The following is an 18,131-nucleotide window of genomic DNA, read 5'->3' as shown; positions in this document are numbered from 1 at the left end:
TTTTGAATTCCTGTCATTTATTCCTCTAAAATAAGTTATATGTAAATTTTTTATATATATATATTTTTTTTTTATTGCCTGGGCGAAACCCAGTCTATTAGTGAGGATAACAATAAAAACAGCACCCAATTATGGTAATAAGCGCTTTATTTTATTTTTTCAAAATCAAACATACAGAGATACTTGATCTCAAACAGAACACAAACATAAACTGGGGATACATATAAATCATTACATTTTTACAAAAAAATATTTTTAATATAAGAAACGTTTTATACATTTATTGTTTGTAGTGAATGAAATCAAAGAGTAATAAAATATTTCAAGGTCTTTACAAAAAAAAAAAAGAGGGAGTAATAGCATTTTTATTTATTTATGTATCTGAGCCAGTATTACAGTAAAAAAAGAAAAAGGATCATGGATTCATCTATTTCATTTATTTTATGAAGTATATCAAAAACCAATATAGATACCTGTTTCCAAAAGTCTTCAGAATATTTACAGTTACAAAATAAGTGCGTTTCATTTTCTAAATTACAAAAATAACATTTTGGTGAGACATAAACTTAATGTGTTACAGGGATAGTACCTATGCAAAATCTTAAAATGTATTTCCTTTGCCTTGTTTGGCAGTAAAAATGTATTAGTTGCCGACTATATATTCTCAGTGAAAGGTATGAAGAATAATTGTTTTTTTGGGTAACAGCTCTAGTAAGTCTTTTTCTAATTTATGATTTATTTAACGTAATATCCATGCTATTAATACCTCCAATAACACGTTTTGGAATTTGTCGGACAGCTGAATTATAGCAGGTGTATTTTCACAAGGTAAAGCAATTAAGGGGAAGGTAATAAGCACTTTGGTTTCAGAGACTGTTGTTCACACCATACAGTGTATGGTTCACACTCACGGACAATATACTCAGCCAATCAAATCTTGAGGAAAACCACACCCGTATAATATTGGCCAATAAGAAGCCTGCATTGAAAGAAATGGGCCGGACTCCCGAGAGCGAGGACTGAGGACAGGAAGTCCCATATTTTAGCGTGGATGCTAACGGTAAACTAATATTTAGCCACACCTCGCAGGTCTATCTCCCATAAACAAGAATGGATATAAGTTAACAATGACTGGAGAGAAAAAGAAGAAAAAGCGGCTAAACCGCAGCATTCTTCTTGCCAAGAAAATCATCATTAAAGATGGAGGCACTGTGAGTAAAATGTTTATTTGTGACAGTTAGCCATATGCTAGTCAGTGCTACCAAGCTAAGTCAGTGTTTTTACAGGATGTGTTGTAACAACAACTCTACATTGAGTGTCATTTCGATTGGCAACCTGTCAGGCACCTTCTTGTGGTTTAATCTGTTTCGTGATGTAAACTCTTAATGTATCTCTTTACTTACGAAGTGAAATGAACCGTAATTTATCAGAGACACTAGTTTCATTAGACAGCCAACAGTGAGAAAAAAAAAACAAAAACAAGCCAGCTGTCAAGAAAGTGAGTCAGATCGAGCATGGCTTGCGTTTTGACATCGAGTGAGTTACCTTGTGTACAAACCTGGAAATGAAACCGGAAGCTTGGAATTAAGACAATGTACTAATTTAGTTAAGAAAAAGTTAGTCTCCATGGTGACCATCAATGACAGAAGTGTTTGTCCCATCAGATTAGAAATGAAGATTCGTACATTTTTATGACATCTGTTCTGTCCGACTGTTTATCTGATGTGTTCTCTATAATAAGAAAGTAGTGTTATGGTTTTTTTTCATGTTGTTTTGGTTCTATAAAGAAAGAAAGAAAGAAAAAAGTCGATTTGGCATTAAAATGTAGAGACAGCTGTCAAATTTTAATGAATACTTTATGAATCTAGTAGGATTTATGCACATGATACTGTGAAGTCAATGGCATCATTTGTGGCAACACTGGCAACACTGTACCATAAACAAGTTGTCGTCTACATAACAATATTTTGCTTTTCTGAGAGCTTTTACAAATATGTTATAGACAACAAACACAATGAAAGCACATGTATAGACTGACATTGCATTAACCCTCTGTTAGCCTGCTTAGCTTTTTCAAGCTTTGTTTGCATGGTTTGAAAGCTGCTTGGACACAGGCCGCAGCTTCTAATGAACCATAGCATTGTGTTTAGTCTGCACGCTATTAAACACAGGAGTGTGGGCTTTCTTGTGTACCATTCAACTTCCGTGTGCATATTTTCAGCATGCATATTTTTCAGCATGCATATTTTCTATAAGGGTATTGCAAGACCATTTTGGGCTTTTAGGGGTCGATTTAGGGCGAGACATCCATCTGATATTTGTTTTCTAAAGTAAAACCTTTTGCAGTGCACCAGATCAGACCCTGTTATTGCACACTATGATCTTGTTTATTTAGTGATAATAAATGGTAATAAAGCATCTGTTATGCAAAAAATATTAAATCTGTGATGTGTATCATGCCTTCTCCCATTTATCTTGTCAAAACGTCCTCCTTATTACTTCCTTTATCTGTGCTGTTCACATTAAATCCTGTACTTTGTTTGTTTGTAAAAACATTATTAGTAAAGTAAATTCTCCTTGTTTAGCCACAGGGGATTGGAGAGCCCAGTGTCTATCATGCGGTGGTGGTTATCTTCCTGGAGTTCTTCGCCTGGGGACTGCTCACCACTCCCATGCTTACGGTAAACCAGATTTGCTTCATCACCTTCATTCACAGTTTCAGTTTAGAGCAAATTATGAGCCATGAATGTTTGCATTCATCCTCCCTTCCTCTTGTATCCATAGCAAGGAGTGATATTTTCCATTGCTCGGATCTGAGGACCTTTATACAAATTTATGAATAAATGAATCCTGATCAAATGGAGAGGGCAGAATTATGCACTCCGTTTTAGTTGATGAGGGATGCATTGTGCTGGCAGAGTCTAAAAGACCCAGCCATATTAAAACAACATCAAACGGCATCATGCTAATAATGACCGTTTTATTCTGAAGGCTAACTGGAGGGTTTATCAGGCCACATGGTTGTAAATGAAACTGAACCTGTGATTTACTTTGTAACATTGTTTTAGTTGTTTTTATGCTGGTCAGCATGATACTATTGTTGACTCTGTATCCAGTACAGTCACAGCATGCTGCACAATGTGTTATTTGCGAAACCATTTGCCTCAAAGATATCAGTGGCTTTGAGTGTAACTGTGGTTTCCTTATTATTTACACTGCATGTAAAGTGGAATTGCAGTTTCCTTTTCTTGAATAATGTGTGAATTTAATTGTGTTGGGTTTGACTCCCAGTATAGGTCAGCAACCACTTAGAGTGAAATCTGGGCCAATCAGGCCAAGCTTAGTATATATTAATATATGCATTGAAATATATACTTGATCATATATATATATATGCGTGTATATGTAAAGTTGTTTTTATTTTAATTTTTTTGAAATAAATCTTATTCTCATCAAGGCTTTATCTTATTTGATCAAAAATGCAGTAAAACATTTCGGTTGGAAACGCAAAAAAACCTCAATGCTTCTTTTTGTTGACAACAGCAGATTTATAAATGAGTCTCGTCACGAGTACATTGTAGGTATAGCATTGTCACATGCCTTGTAAAAATTCATAAAAATGTGACTGAGCAACTGGTGAGTAACACTGTTTCAGCACAGATTTTCCTCGTGCTTTGGACTTTGAACCCTGGTTAACAAGCAGATAGATTTAGATATTTTGTCACTAATTAAATAATAAATTTAAAAATGTTCATTCAAAACTATTATGTTTATTATTTGTAATGACCGTTATGTTAAAATTGAAATAGAATGTAATGTATTATAATGTAATAATTAGTGCTGACAATATTAGAAAATAATATAATTTTTTTCAGTTTAACAGCGTTAAAAAGATTTAATGGTATTAGCATAGGGGCGGAGCTAGGGTTGGCCACCACACTCTCAACTGCTGCTTCTGTCTCAAGAATTGCATTTATTCAAACGAGCACGGAAAACGTACAGGTGACATGGGAGCTTCAGTAGAACACCAGTGAACTGCGTTCAGATGAGATGTTTTCAGGTCGTATGTCATTATTTTCCTGCCCTGTCAGACGTTATTCACATGCTCTTCAAATGCACACACAAATGTGGTAGCGTACACTGTATTATATTAAAGCGCTATATCATATTAAAGCACAAATGAAGCTACGAGCATGCATTGTCGTATTTATTTTGTCAGTTAAGACATGAAGTTAACAAAAAAGGCCATTAAAGCTTAAATATTAATCTATTTATAATTTAGAATTTAGTGTTTGATAACTTTATTCAATTTATGTATATTTCGTACTTGCTAAAGGACACCGGTAGCTAAATAGAACCTTTATTATAATTGGTTTTATGACAAGATTGTTGTAAGTTCACTTTAAATTGTTTTTTTAAAGTCTTATAATTGTTAAAAATTATAGTTCTCAGTAAGAGCTATTGTAATGTTGGATGGCTATCGTCAATAGTTAAATATTAGGAAATTCTGTTCTATATTCTCTATATCCTATACAAACCACTAGTATTAGTATCAGTGATACTCACCTTCAGACATAAAAAAGATGCCACTAAACAAATATTAAAAAATATACTGTTTTATGTTAGGTGGGATTCATTTCATAAATGTTTCATAATTATTATTTTATTTTTTTTTGTTATTGATTGGCAGCACTAGTAAAAATTTATTTTTTGAAAAAATGTCATTTCCCAGTGTGGGAGGAGTATTTGAATTGAGACGGTGTATTTGAGCCAGAGAGTTGCCTCAGTGCACTTTTTTTCTGGCTTTTATTTGTTTAGTAGCCTCTGATACTGAAGCACTAATGAGCCTAACAAACCCTTCCAGCTGAATGCCACACACTGACAAGTCTTATGTCTCGGCGAGATGCACAGTTTTGCTCTTTCAGCCAGTACAGTCAGGTTCTGCTTCGGTGTGTCCTTAAATCTGAGTGCCATATCAAATTAACACAGCAGGTGAAATGTGTGTTCACATGCTTTGTTTTCATCTCCCAGCAGAGCAATGGAACAGCCTGTTCACAACATTTATTCTGGCATTATATTGGGGAAAAGTAGTATATTACATTTCAGTACAATTCAGATTGACCTATTATTTCTTAAATGAGGAAAAAAAAAAACAGTTGAAACAAGTGAAAGTGAAGAAACAAATCCCATTTTTCTTGGATTGGTGCATTATTGGCTTGTTAGACTGTTTACATTTCCATGATGTTATTAGTGACTGAAGTAGTAGTAGTATCAGGTTTTGTTTTCACTCATTGTATGAATCTGATCTATGTACAAATCCTGTTTGGAGGACAATGCGTACAGATTAATTTACAGCAGAACAGACCAACAATGTTGAATTATCAATAACCAGTTAGTTTCTTCTATGATTAAGTCCGTTCTAGCTGTGCAGTTATAGAAAATAACTAAAAAACTAATATGCCGTATGACTTTTTAACATTTTTTTTTACATTTTTTATTAGCCCTTCAGAATCAAGAATAAATGTTCCCTCTTAGACTTTTGGACCTCTTGGAAATGAAGACTGTCTTTGAATTTGTATACAGGTCAATTGATTTGTTTCCCAGTCATAAAAGAACAGATCTCTTTTGTACACTTATGTACATATGTAAAACATTGACACTGTTGTACACAGTGAGTTTAATGATTAATCAAACTGTGGGAATCATTGCTGCAGTTAGAGGCTTGCACCTATCATCATCGTGCTCAGCCTCAAATAGAAAGCTGTTCACCTATCAAAATGCAAAAGTAACATTTCTGTTTTAGTACAGCCTTACCTTGTACTTTATTATGGGTTTGTCATTTCATTGCACAGTCAAAACAACATGTTTTGTACTTGAGGTGGTTATTTTGTAACCTTCAGAAAGAAAAGCAGCAATGACACACAATTTATCTGGAAAAACAAATGATCTGTTGGAACATGTAGCAAACTTGGTTTGTGGACTATTTTTATATGAAAATGACATTACAGATTACACACATATTTCCACCCTTCTTATAATAATAATCCTTAGAAAAGTAATAAAGCCCTGTGACCCTAGTGGCTTGGGCCCTAAATAATAAACTGAGCAATTTCAATAGTGTCCTCGCACCATTGGCGCTTGATTGCTTATAAATAAATACATTTCTTTCTCTACTTTGTCTGTTTGTTCTGAAAATGCTTAAATGTTATATAATGTCAGATGGCTGAAAATTTACAACATCCATTTCCACATTAAAAATGATTATTAGGGCCCGAGCATGCTAGAAATATTCTAAAACATGTTAGCAACAATTAGTGTTAAAGCATGCTATTAATGCAATGAAACAGGAAGTTGCTGTAACTCAATATCCATGTTTGAACCAGTTGCATGCATGCAGAGTCCCAATACCTACAAAAAAATCTCTTGTAGCAATTCTCTTTAATTCTCTTGAATTTCCTGTATGATTTTTGTGCAGTTTTTGACATTTTCAGGCCTTATACTTTAACAAACTCCTCCTACAGTTTTAATAGGATCATCTTTAAATTTGGTGAGTGTAATTATAAGTCCTTAGCAATGTTAAATCGGAAAGATTCTTCGTCAAAGGACGTGTCTGTGGCAGCCTGACAAATTTCTATGTTTTGCCATGAAACAGGAAGTTGCTATAAGGCATACAACGTTTTTGTATTACTTTTAAGTAAACTTGGCTATTGTTGCCTAGTATAATAAAAATGTTTAATGCATTAAGGGATAGTTCATCCAAAAATGAAAATTATGTCATGAATGACTCACCCTCATGTCGTTCTAAACCCGTAAGACCTCCGTTCATCTTCTGAACACATTTTAAGGTATTTTAGATTTAGTCCAAGAGCTTTCTGTCCCTCCATTGAAAACGTATGTACGGTATACTGTCCATGTCCAGAAAGGTAATAAAAACATATTCAAAGCCAGTGAACGGGTCAATCTTTCGTTCATTATCTGGCTCGGCTCGGTTTTCATCTTCATCTCTCTCTTCACAGCAGTTCAGTCAATGTACTGTTGAATTGAATTACTCCGGGATATTGGTTTGTTTGATTTCAGAGGGAGTGGCAGCCACATTAAAAAAAGTTAACAGCTTAAGTCATTTGTGGATTAATGCGTATTGGAGACGCGAACCGTTTAAAACGATTCAGTTCGATTTGGTGAACTGGTTCAAAAAGATCCGGTTACATCGAGTGATTCTTTCGTGAATCGGATATGACAAACTGAAGTGTTTTGAACTCTCTCTCACAACAGACACAGAAGAGAAGACAATGCTGAATAAAGTCAGAGTTTTTGCTATTTTTGGACCAAAATGTATTTTCAATGTTTCAAAATATTCTAACTGACCCTCTGATGTCACATGGACTACTTTGAAGATGTTTTTATTACCTTTCTGGACATGGAAAGTATACTGTATACACAGCTTCAATGGAGGGACTGAGGGCTCGGACTAAATCTAAAATATCTTAAACTGTGTTCCCAAGATGAACAGAGGACTTACGGGTTTGGAACAACATGAGGGTGAGTTATTATTGACTTAATTTTCATTTTTCTGTGAACTAACCCTTTAAGTAAAGTAAAATATTAGGTACGTTTTCAACAGTTGTATACTACATAAACACATAGATATTTTGACGTTATCATGCTTCACGCACCAATATGACAATATATAATAATAATAAACAGTCCATTTAAAAAAAATTCATTTTCAATTAGAAGTTTAAATAAGAGTTTATTAAACCATCTCTGCCTCTCATACTCATAAGACAGGGAGGAATCTTGAATTTAGTCTAAAAGTGCATTAAATTCATGCGAATATATTTGATGCATCACCCAGTCCTTGTTAGCCAGTAGCAGTGCTTTTTTTTTTTAATAGGTTTTGTCAGAGTAAAGCTAGTAAATAATTACTAGCTTATGGTTATTTTGTAGCCAACAGATTATCTGTTTACAGCTTACATTTATGGTCAATCTGTGTTTTTGTTTCAGGTGTTACATCAGACATTCCCCAAGCACACATTCCTGATGAATGGTCTTATTCATGGTGTCAAGGTAGGACATTGACTCCAGCCATTCACTTTTACTCATGCTTTTTCTTCTTCTCCCTTTCTGATGTGAGAAGAGATAAGAATTGTGATTGAAGCTCACTACTATTATGGTTGGCATGTTTATTCATGATAAGCCCTGGTCATGCACCTTTGTATTCACTCAGGGCCTGCTGTCTTTTCTGAGTGCTCCATTAATCGGCGCTTTGTCAGACGTGTGGGGCCGGAAGTCCTTCCTGCTGCTCACTGTGTTCTTCACCTGTGCTCCCATCCCTCTCATGAAGATCAGCCCATGGTACGTCTCTTACATGAAGACAAATGCAGACGGACAAAGGCTCAAAGCTCACCCAACGCAGACTTCACATTGGCCATGCATAAATAAATAAAAAATCCTCAAACAATAAATAAAGTAAATTTTCGTTAGCAAAAACTAAAACCATAACATTATAAGTGATGTCCGGATTTTAAATGACTACATGACTGACATGTTTTTAGTTATCTAATAACATGTCTGAAATGTTTTAATAAAGATTTGAAAAAGTTTCAGAAAACAGTAAATCTCACATTTCAGCCGTTAAAGGGTACATAACATACACAGTTTCCCCTAATCTCATGTTAATCTTGAGTACCTATAGACTAGTACTGCATCCTTCATACCTCCAAAAAGTCTTTAGTTTTATCATATTTATAAAAGGAAAAATACAGCTTTCCTATTCTTTCCAGAAAAAGCCAAGCTCCTGGAGGCGTGCCGTGGGCGGAGTTATAATACTGATGTTTCGTGTTGTTTCCATTAAAATATATTCTCCTATGTGCTGATTTACAACAAAATACATAAATCTGATGCATTTTTACTTACATGAATGGGGTCTTTTATCACAGGGACGGCTCCATGTGTTTTAATAGCAAACGATGTGCAAATCCAGCATCGACTTGGGCCTTGTTTATAAATCATTCGTCACTCAAATGACCAGAACACACAAACGCACTTGATACACTCCGTTGCTGCCCCGGTAAAACAAACTGCATCCACTGTTCATGTAAAGCTGGGTTCTTGGAGATGCTGAACACTGTAAATTTTCCCTCACATCCAAAAATGCACTTATTTGGAGGCATTCTCAAACAAATCATGTGCAGTGCTGCCGACGATTTAGAAGCGTGTAAATGTGCGCGGTCTCACTCTCCGCTGGTCAATGTGTGTACGCGGGCACGCTTTTCCGGGAGAAACGGTCATATAAGGAATTCCGCTCTCATCTACATCATTAGATCCACGATCAAAAAAAAACAGCCGAAACTTGTACCAACCCAGAAGTAAGATTTTCAGCACAGAAATTCTCAGTCATTCTTCTAAATTATTTTGTAAAACTTTGACCATGTTTAGCAGGAAAATCAATCTCTTTAACTCTGTGAACACCTCTGAATACATGAAACACCATTGTACCCCCCTTTAAGGAAAGAGAAGGGTTCAATCAAAATGATAAATGATTAATAAATCATAATTTCCTTAGCACTCTTTTAAAACCTGCCAGCTTTCCACCATGTTTTGACACACAACTAAACTACTCTGTGTGACTGTTACTTAATACTGTGCTTTATGCTGGACAGTATTTATTTATCCATAGTTGTTCAAAATCTGGTAATCAAATACAGTTTAATGATAATTAAAATATGAAACTGTAATGCTAACCGTGCAGAATTTTATAATGATTTATCGTAAAATCGGGACTTGTTCCATCCTTAGTTACAAATGCTTGTTTTCTTGACTCCTATTTAATATGTAGCAGCTCTATAAGGAACATAGAAGCGATACTTCTGCAGAGATTGGTATTAGTTTAAAAATTAAATTTCACAAAAATTATCAAGAAATGTTGAATATTTCAATTAAAAAATTAAGCGGGGAAAAAAAAACATTATTCTGAATAAGAAAATTTAAGGCTGTTTTACAGTAAAATTTTAACACCCATTTAAAAAATACATTAAAATGTTTTTCTCAATGTTATGTGAATTTTTTTTTAAAACATTGTTTTACATATTTATATTATATATTCTTTATTATGTTGATAAAAGGTTAAAATAATTGTGAGTATACATAAAGGTTTAATAAATTAAAGTTTTGCTGATATTTTTTGCTGATATGGATTTTTATCATTATGGGGGGGGGGTTGTTTACACACATTTCAGTTTAAACAACTTGTTAAAGTGCATGTAGCATTTTATGACCCCTTTAACCCTACAGTGACATGGTCATTGTGTTTGTTTGTTTATTTATACACTATGACTTGATTTCCATTTAATATGATTATCTTAATATTATTATCTTTATTTTAAGCTATTTTGGAAAACAATTGTGAAAATTGTAAATTTCATGGCATCTTTTTTAAGTTCATATATTATTATCATTATTATTATTCGTAAGCATTTCATGTAAGCATTTTTCTCTGTCTATAGGTGGTACTTTGCAGTGATCTCCATGTCCGGTGTGTTTGCGGTCACTTTCTCTGTTATCTTTGCATATGTGGCCGATATCACGCAGGAGCATGAAAGGATCACAGCCTATGGCTTGGTGAGAAGAGGACAATCATTCATGACTTCCTTTGGATGTGCTGTAACCATTTCACTGCAACTATATGTGCAGTATTTTTTTTTTAGCTCTTAGGCATATATTGGTTTCCTGTTGTTTTGAAAGCTGTCTGTGGTTTCCTTTTTTGCCCCGCTGATAAGAAATTAATGTGTTAACTGCATTGACGAACATTTCCCTTGCGGTCAGCGCAGCTGATTTATCTCAAGATTTCTTGCCTCATCCACAGGTATCAGCCACTTTTGCAGCCAGTCTGGTGACGAGCCCGGCGATCGGTGCATACCTGTCAGTGACATATGGAGATACTCTGGTGGTGATCCTTGCCACGGCCATTGCCCTGCTAGACATCTGTTTTATCCTGGTAGCGGTTCCTGAGTCCTTGCCTGAGAAGATGAGACCAGCTTCATGGGGAGCACCAATCTCATGGGAGCAGGCAGACCCCTTTGCAGTGAGTCACTGATGTCTAGGTTTGCCAACGGCCAAAACCATGGGCTTTATGTGTTCCATAAATGACCTCCGGTGTCCCGTTTCTTGACTGATACAACAGCATCATTACTGATCTCTTGAGATCACCGACACTGTCATCATCCAGTCACAGCCACCCTCACGCAGTATACGTTAACCAAATCCGAAATCGTCAACATAACTGTTCAAGGAAGGCTGCGCTATCGAATCCTCTGCCAGCTGGTCGCTCACGGCAAGCGGTCGCTCATGTCAACGGCAGTTCCATCCGTATTTTGAATTCAGTCAATCTGTTTTGGCAAATGCATACAACGTGATTATTTTCCAGCCGCACAAGAAAACATGTAAAGTAGGGCAGGGCGATATATCTAACGATATGATCATGCGCATCTAGTCAGTAAATCTGGTTCTGTGATTACAGCTAAATCGCCATCACCTGCTTTTGAATGGAGCAGTATTTAATAGACAGAGCCGTAGATCGCTGACAAGCTACGCAATATCGCGTTCATTATCGAAGGCGATTCATCTGGGATAATGAATGCGATATTCCGTAGCTTGTCAGCGATCTACGGCTCTGTCTATTAAATGCCACACCAGTTATAAGCAGGTTATGGCGATTTTAGCGGTAATCACGTAAGTAGCTTTACTGATTTGATGCGCATGATCATATCATTAGATATATCGCCCCTAATGTAAAGTGCATGAGACGTGATCAATAAGAGAAGTTGTCTTTCACTAGGCCGATGTAATGTAAAATAGAGAAAAACATTTTACATTTTAGTAACTAATAGTTTATTCTTAACCTTGGACCTTATTCTTGAAACACAATGACTGATAAAAACAGCACCAAAAACAGTTGTAATGTCAATACTCAGTCGACAGCTATGAATTAATTAATAATTTATATATTACTGGAAATAAATGCTTAGTTAATAAACATTAAAGAGACTTTTGATGGATAAAACTTATTGATGATCATTATTTGATTATTAATATTTTAATAAAGTATTTTATATATTCCCATTTAAACATTTTTTGAAAATGCTGTTTTGCAGGTTACCACTCAGGTTGCCTTGTTGCCTCAAATCACTGCCCTTGTCAATACCATTTTGACAAAAAACAAAACGACAACAACCTCTGAGCTGCTGTACAACAGCAGGCATTTGAAGAAGAATGACAAAGATGTCATCTGTCACTTATTAAATGAATCACTCACACATTTTCATTCTCTCTCTGTGACTCTTGTTGACAGTCCTTGCGAAAGGTGGGCCAGGACTCCACGGTTCTCCTGATCTGCATCACAGTCTTCCTGTCTTACCTGCCTGAGGCTGGACAATATTCCAGTTTCTTTCTGTATCTCAGACAGGTACAGTTCACACACCTTTTGTATCAATGCCACAGACACCGATCTGGAACTCTTTCTTATGTGCTGACATGGCGGATCTCTGAGGCATGAAACATAGTGATGTTTATGCAAACACTCAAACCTTGTTGTGGCTTAAGCAAATACCCCAAAAATGAGTCATGAGTCACACTTCACATAGCCTCCCTCACCCTCCAGGTAAATAGTTACAAATGGCTGTTCTAACTGCTTGAGATGGTCATGTGATTTTAACTCAGTCATCTTCCACTGTTGTTAAAGTGCATCTGCTTTGCTCAAGGCCATTTGCTCATATTTCAGAGCAGAGCATAGTGTGGTTTTATGAGATGCATGCATGCAATACCACAGGCCTGATATACCTGCATCTGATAACTGCAGTTCTTAGAAACATCATATAACACTCTTTCTTCTTCCGACTGAGAGTTACTGGAAATGAAGATGATCTAAATGAGGAAACGGCATGCATGCCATTGATGTTGATGGTTTTTTATATTAATAAATCAAAGGTTTAAAAAAGGTTTATTTCACACCAGTACTGTTATCAGAAACTAAAACCATAATATATATTATGCAATTATACATAAAACTTTAAATTACTTTTAAATTGTAAAATTAACTAAAAGCTGAGACAGAAATAAGATATATGTGTGTGTGTGTGTGTGTGTTTTAATTATAACAATGACAAAAGCGTATAAAATAACTAGTAAAATTTAAATGTTTCAAAATAGGAATAAAGAGCTATATTAGTTAAGACATAATGTTAAAATAACACCATTACTAACACAATCAGATTTACTGGATTGTTGCACCCTAACTAAAATTCTCTTATTGAATGATTCCAACCTAAATCATAATTCTTAACTGTAAATTTTCAACTAAACAACTTTTGACTTCAATTCCCAGGTCATTGGATTTACATCAGAAACAGTCGCTGCCTTCATTGCGGTTGTGGGAATCCTGTCCATCTTGGCTCAGGTTGGTTTCCAGGCTTTTTTCCATCCTTTCAATTGTGAGTTTGTTCTGTCTCCGAGCAGCACAGCGTGTGTTCTTCCACACTAATCTGCTCACTGTGCGAATGCGTCAGGCGTTAGCTTGTAATTAGAAGCCAGTGAAGATTTGAAGAGTAATGGTTCATCTCTTTGTGCAGACGGTTGTCCTGGGAATCCTGATGCGTTCCATAGGGAATAAGAACACTATCTTGTTAGGCCTTGGCTTTCAGATCCTGCAGCTGGCCTGGTACGGCTTTGGCTCCCAGCCCTGGTGAGTTGATTATCTAGAAACCTACTAGAGGACATCTAATTCTTCAATCGACATGGTACAGTTCAGTTTGTTATAAGATTTGTATTTGGAATCAGTATTTATTATTGTGATGTTTCATAAGCTTTATTTAAAGCACTTGAACAAAACATAAAGAAATAAGATAATAAGATGTTATGTTCTGCTTATGTGACTCATTTATCATGCCATTACATTCATCATTAATATTTACATTTATGCATCTGGCAAACGGAGCAACTTGCATTGCATTCACAGTATTCGTTTATTTTTTTATTAGTTCTTGCTTTCCCATGACCTTGGCATTGCAAGCACCATGCTTTACTCTTTGAACACTAGGAAAGCTATAATCATGTTATCTATCTCTTGGCTGGAACTCAAATAGACAAGTAAACATGACCTCAGCAGTGTGTGTTTTGGATTGGTTCATGTTCCTGAAACCATTTACACATGCACGTAAACAAGAGTCTGTGTGTGTATGTGTGTGTGTAAGAGAGTCTAATGGTTGATTCGTCTATTAAGGATGATGTGGGCTGCTGGAGCCGTTGCTGCCATGTCTAGCATCACCTTCCCAGCAATCAGTGCCATAGTGTCCCGCAACGCAGACCCCGACCAACAAGGTGAGAGACATGCAGCAACACCACAGTAACATCGGTAAAAAGTGTCCAGTCTTAAAATATTCATATACAAAATCATCTGGCTGGCGCATTTAGCCACAGAATAATACAAGTCACCTTTTATTTTCATTGCATGGCTCTCTGAATTATATAATTCTGAGGGGTCATTAGCTGAAATCCATGGACAAAAACGAAGCTTAGTTAGTTTCATGTTTTTTGTGTAACTATGCAATCTCGTCTCATGCAATAAAATAATTTAAACTCCTTTATTTTATGTGCATGTGTGTATTTGGTGGCCATGGAATAAAACGGATAATATACTGTCTGCCAGTGTAGAACAAACCTGTTCAGTTTACTTTTAACTCCTTAATGACTGACTGACTGACCTTATGAAATTTGTTGAATTATTTTTTTATTGTGCACAGAATTTTGGGGCGATACCGAGCTGATTAATTGTTTCAATGATATTAAAATGGTAAATTATATGTTATATTATATGATAGTAAATTATATTATAATTTTGTGTAAACGTAGAGTTATGCACTAAAAACTAAAATAAGTTCAATTAAATACACTACAGTTTGAAACCTTTTTATGAAAGAAGGCAACATTTATTGTCATCAAAAATACAAATTGTGAAAATGTTACAATTCAAAACAAAAGTTTACTATTTTAAAAATAGAATAGCAGCTGTTACTCCAGTCTTCAGTATTACATAATCCTTCAGAAATCATTCTAATATACTGATGTGGTGCTCAGGAAACTATTATTATTATTATTATTATTATTATTATTATTATTATTATTATTATCAGGGTTGAGAACAGTTGTGCTACTTAATATTTTTGTGAACACAATAATATTTTTTCAGGATTAGAACAGCATTAATTTAGATTAATTAGAAAAAATGTTTTTTTTTTGTCTTTTTACTGTTACTTTAACCATTAAGTAATTCATGTCTCCTTGCTGAATAAAAGTATTAATTACTTTCAAATAAAATTGTGCTACATTTTGAATGGTAGTGTATTATTGCATTATAATGTATATTTAAGTGACCTGTTGACTTTTTTTTTTAAGATTTTATTGTAAAAATGCACTCTAATTCCGTTTGTCCTGTTTCTCTGTCAGGTGTGGTGCAGGGAATGATCACAGGGATCCGAGGACTGTGTAACGGTCTGGGTCCAGCCCTCTACGGCTTCGTCTTCTACCTGTTTCACGTGGAGCTCAGTGAAATGGACCCCGCAGAGAGCCCAGAGAAGGGTGCCAAACCCAACATGGCCAACCCTACAGATGAGGTGAGTGTTAATAGGCAGTAAGAAATCTCTCCGTATTACAAAACATGTATCCACCCACAAATCTCTCTGCATCTGTGCCTCTTCAGAGTGCCATCATCCCCGGCCCTCCCTTCCTGTTCGGAGCATGCTCAGTGTTGCTGTCCCTGCTGGTTGCACTCTTCATCCCAGAGCACAATGCCCTCAACCTGCGGCCCGGCAGCTATAAGAAGCACGACAACGGCGCACAAAGCCACTTACACAGTTCACAAGGTGGACCCTGTGAGGGCAAGGAGCCTCTGCTAGAGGACAGCAGTGTATAACCCCACTGACAAGGAGGGTGGGCAACGGACCCTAAACCTCCTCCCAATCACCACTCTTACCTTTCCAAACGCACACGAGCAGTGCACCTTTTACACAAGATGACATCAGCGTCCTCTCTTGTTTCCCTCTCAGAACGAGCTGTGGGAACTGGTGCAGATGTTACAAGTGTGGACCTGGGCCAACCGGGAGCTGACCTTGGCCTTGAGGAACAGGAAGTGGAGCTTGAGACATTTAGCCTTGCACAAGTGTAGGGAAATGCGAGCAGACCCAGATTTGTGCTGATACAGTCTTTTACTGCTACGTAGATAATTTCAGAATTTCAACATCAATTATAGAAATGTTCCTTGTCCAAAGACCTTGTAACTGTAGCAATAGCGAACGTGTCTGTCGTGACCTTACAGGCTAACTTTTGATGTGCTGCTTTCTACTGGTTCTTCTTGGTTTTGTACTACAGATAGAAAAGAGCTTCTGGGGAAGAGCATCTTGTCTTTGAATCCTAGAGGAAACGCCACCAAGAAATGTAAGAAAGAAGGTAATCGGCATTGGTATCATGACCCTTCAACCTACATTTGTTGTTCTACATCAGATGAAATGGTTTGTACTTCCTCTCCTTTGCTCTTATGATTATAAGAGGTCTGTCATAATTCATGCAGGGGGAATAAAAGTTGCCTTCAAGTGACTTTCAATCACAATTACCAAACCTAGATGAAGACTACGGTCTGAGAAAGGGCAGTCGTATCGCTCCTGTTGGAACCTGCTCATATTTCATTCTCATTTATCGTCCGCCTCGCCGCCAAAACTCCCTGTGGACGTCAACACTGCCATGTTACAGCAGGCTAGCAGGGATACAAGCTTACAGACCGCAAGCCTAGTTTTCATATTACCGCAAACACTGATGTGGGTGGAATAGCTTACACGTTATTAAATGAGCGTCGCTAGATCCAGTGGATTAATATCACACATGCTGCTACTGTAGGATGTACAAGGTTACAACGTTCTGTGGTATTGTGCTAGACTCTAAACGTGGTATTTCTTTTAGAGCTGAGCTTTCTTGGCGTGTCGTAATTTTAGACCCCAAATTTTGTGGCCGATTTATATTTGCAGTGTATTTTCTTTCTGGTAAGACAGACTTTGAATACTTTTATCCGATCTCAACATGAACATTGATTTTCCAGAGAAGCCTCAAGTGCATTCAGAATATTTATTTAGATTTTATTTTTTTTACCAGTCTCTAGGTTTTGTTTATTTGGTTTTAGGTGCCATACCTATGACTTTATTTCTGTCAAATCCACAAGATGTTCCACAGGCTTAGTCATTGTAACTTGTTTTTAGCTCACATTTGGACCTTTTATGTTCTCTTACAGCATTGAAAACCATTAACATCGACTGAAAAGGTTTTTCCCTTATTTTGCATTTATCTGTATGACCAAACTTGAATGGAATTCTTTATCATAGATCCTAGCAAGGAACAGAGGCAATGGTTATCATCCTGTTTTGTACATGCATAATTACTTCTCTCCAGCCACTAGCCACTAACTTGCAAAGAAATCTGGTGTTTGCCTCAGAAAAAGCCAATTAATTTGTGCCTAAAATTTGCTCAAAAAGAATAGAAACCTTATATGTGAATGACCTGGCTGTAAATATTAGGAACTAATGAGAAACTATTTATTAAAAGTTTATTGATATTGAGATCTTTTTTTTTTTATTATTGTGATATAATAATGGTTTGTTGTGGATGTTTTGTTTTTAAGGCCAAATTAAATTAAAAAGAAAAAAGATTATTAAAGTCTCTCTCAGTACAAGCTATGTTCAGGGTTTAACAAAATGTTGACTTATTCAAAGCAGGGAAGGAGAGAAAAAATCCATATCTGTACTGCTTTGATAAAGACAATTCAATGTAAGTCCACCAGAGGGCAGCAGTGGACCGCATTCTAGCCAACATGCACAACGAATTTGTTAAATTTTGCCGAATTAAAACACTTTTTCTTCCAGAAGCACCAAGAAACATATTTAGCTATTTTTAAAATTTGATGTGACTACTTTTTGCAACTTTTGATAAGTGCCTCAAACAATAAAAAAGGCACACATTTTCCATCTAAATTTCACAAAAAGAAGAAACCAAAGTTGCCTAGCAGTACACACATCACATGAATTAAGTTACAGCTA

The 18,131-nt window shown here is 36.1% G+C and overlaps 1 protein-coding gene across 1 annotated transcript; it reads left to right on the top strand.

The window, feature by feature from the left end:
* Positions 1 to 1,015: 1,015 nt before the first annotated feature.
* mfsd14a2 (major facilitator superfamily domain containing 14A2) lies at positions 1,016 to 17,654 on the top strand. The gene is made up of 12 exons (XM_052620066.1): positions 1,016 to 1,211; positions 2,586 to 2,681; positions 8,005 to 8,067; positions 8,228 to 8,355; positions 10,506 to 10,620; positions 10,865 to 11,083; positions 12,350 to 12,463; positions 13,382 to 13,453; positions 13,626 to 13,738; positions 14,276 to 14,373; positions 15,499 to 15,665; positions 15,752 to 17,654. The coding sequence occupies exons 1-12, from the start codon at positions 1,128 to 1,130 to the stop codon at positions 15,962 to 15,964; spliced, it is 1,482 nt and encodes a 493-aa protein (XP_052476026.1). The 5' UTR covers positions 1,016 to 1,127; the 3' UTR covers positions 15,965 to 17,654.
* Positions 17,655 to 18,131: the final 477 nt, after the last annotated feature.

This window comes from Carassius gibelio, chromosome A2, assembly GCF_023724105.1.
Source record: "Carassius gibelio isolate Cgi1373 ecotype wild population from Czech Republic chromosome A2, carGib1.2-hapl.c, whole genome shotgun sequence".
NCBI classification, from domain to species: domain Eukaryota; kingdom Metazoa; phylum Chordata; class Actinopteri; order Cypriniformes; family Cyprinidae; genus Carassius; species Carassius gibelio.
The sequence above is the reverse complement of the archived record's forward strand: the minus strand, read 5'-3'. Positions and strand labels throughout refer to the sequence as shown.

Coding starts and splice junctions, on each gene's coding strand:
- mfsd14a2 (XM_052620066.1), top strand. CDS start 1,128: ATGACTGGAGAGAAAAAGAAGAAAAAGCGGCTAAACCGCAGCATTCTT. Junction 8,356..10,505: donor CTCATGAAGATCAGCCCATG/GTACGTCTCTTA, acceptor CTCTGTCTATAG/GTGGTACTTTGCAGTGATCT. Junction 13,454..13,625: donor TCCTGTCCATCTTGGCTCAG/GTTGGTTTCCAG, acceptor CTCTTTGTGCAG/ACGGTTGTCCTGGGAATCCT.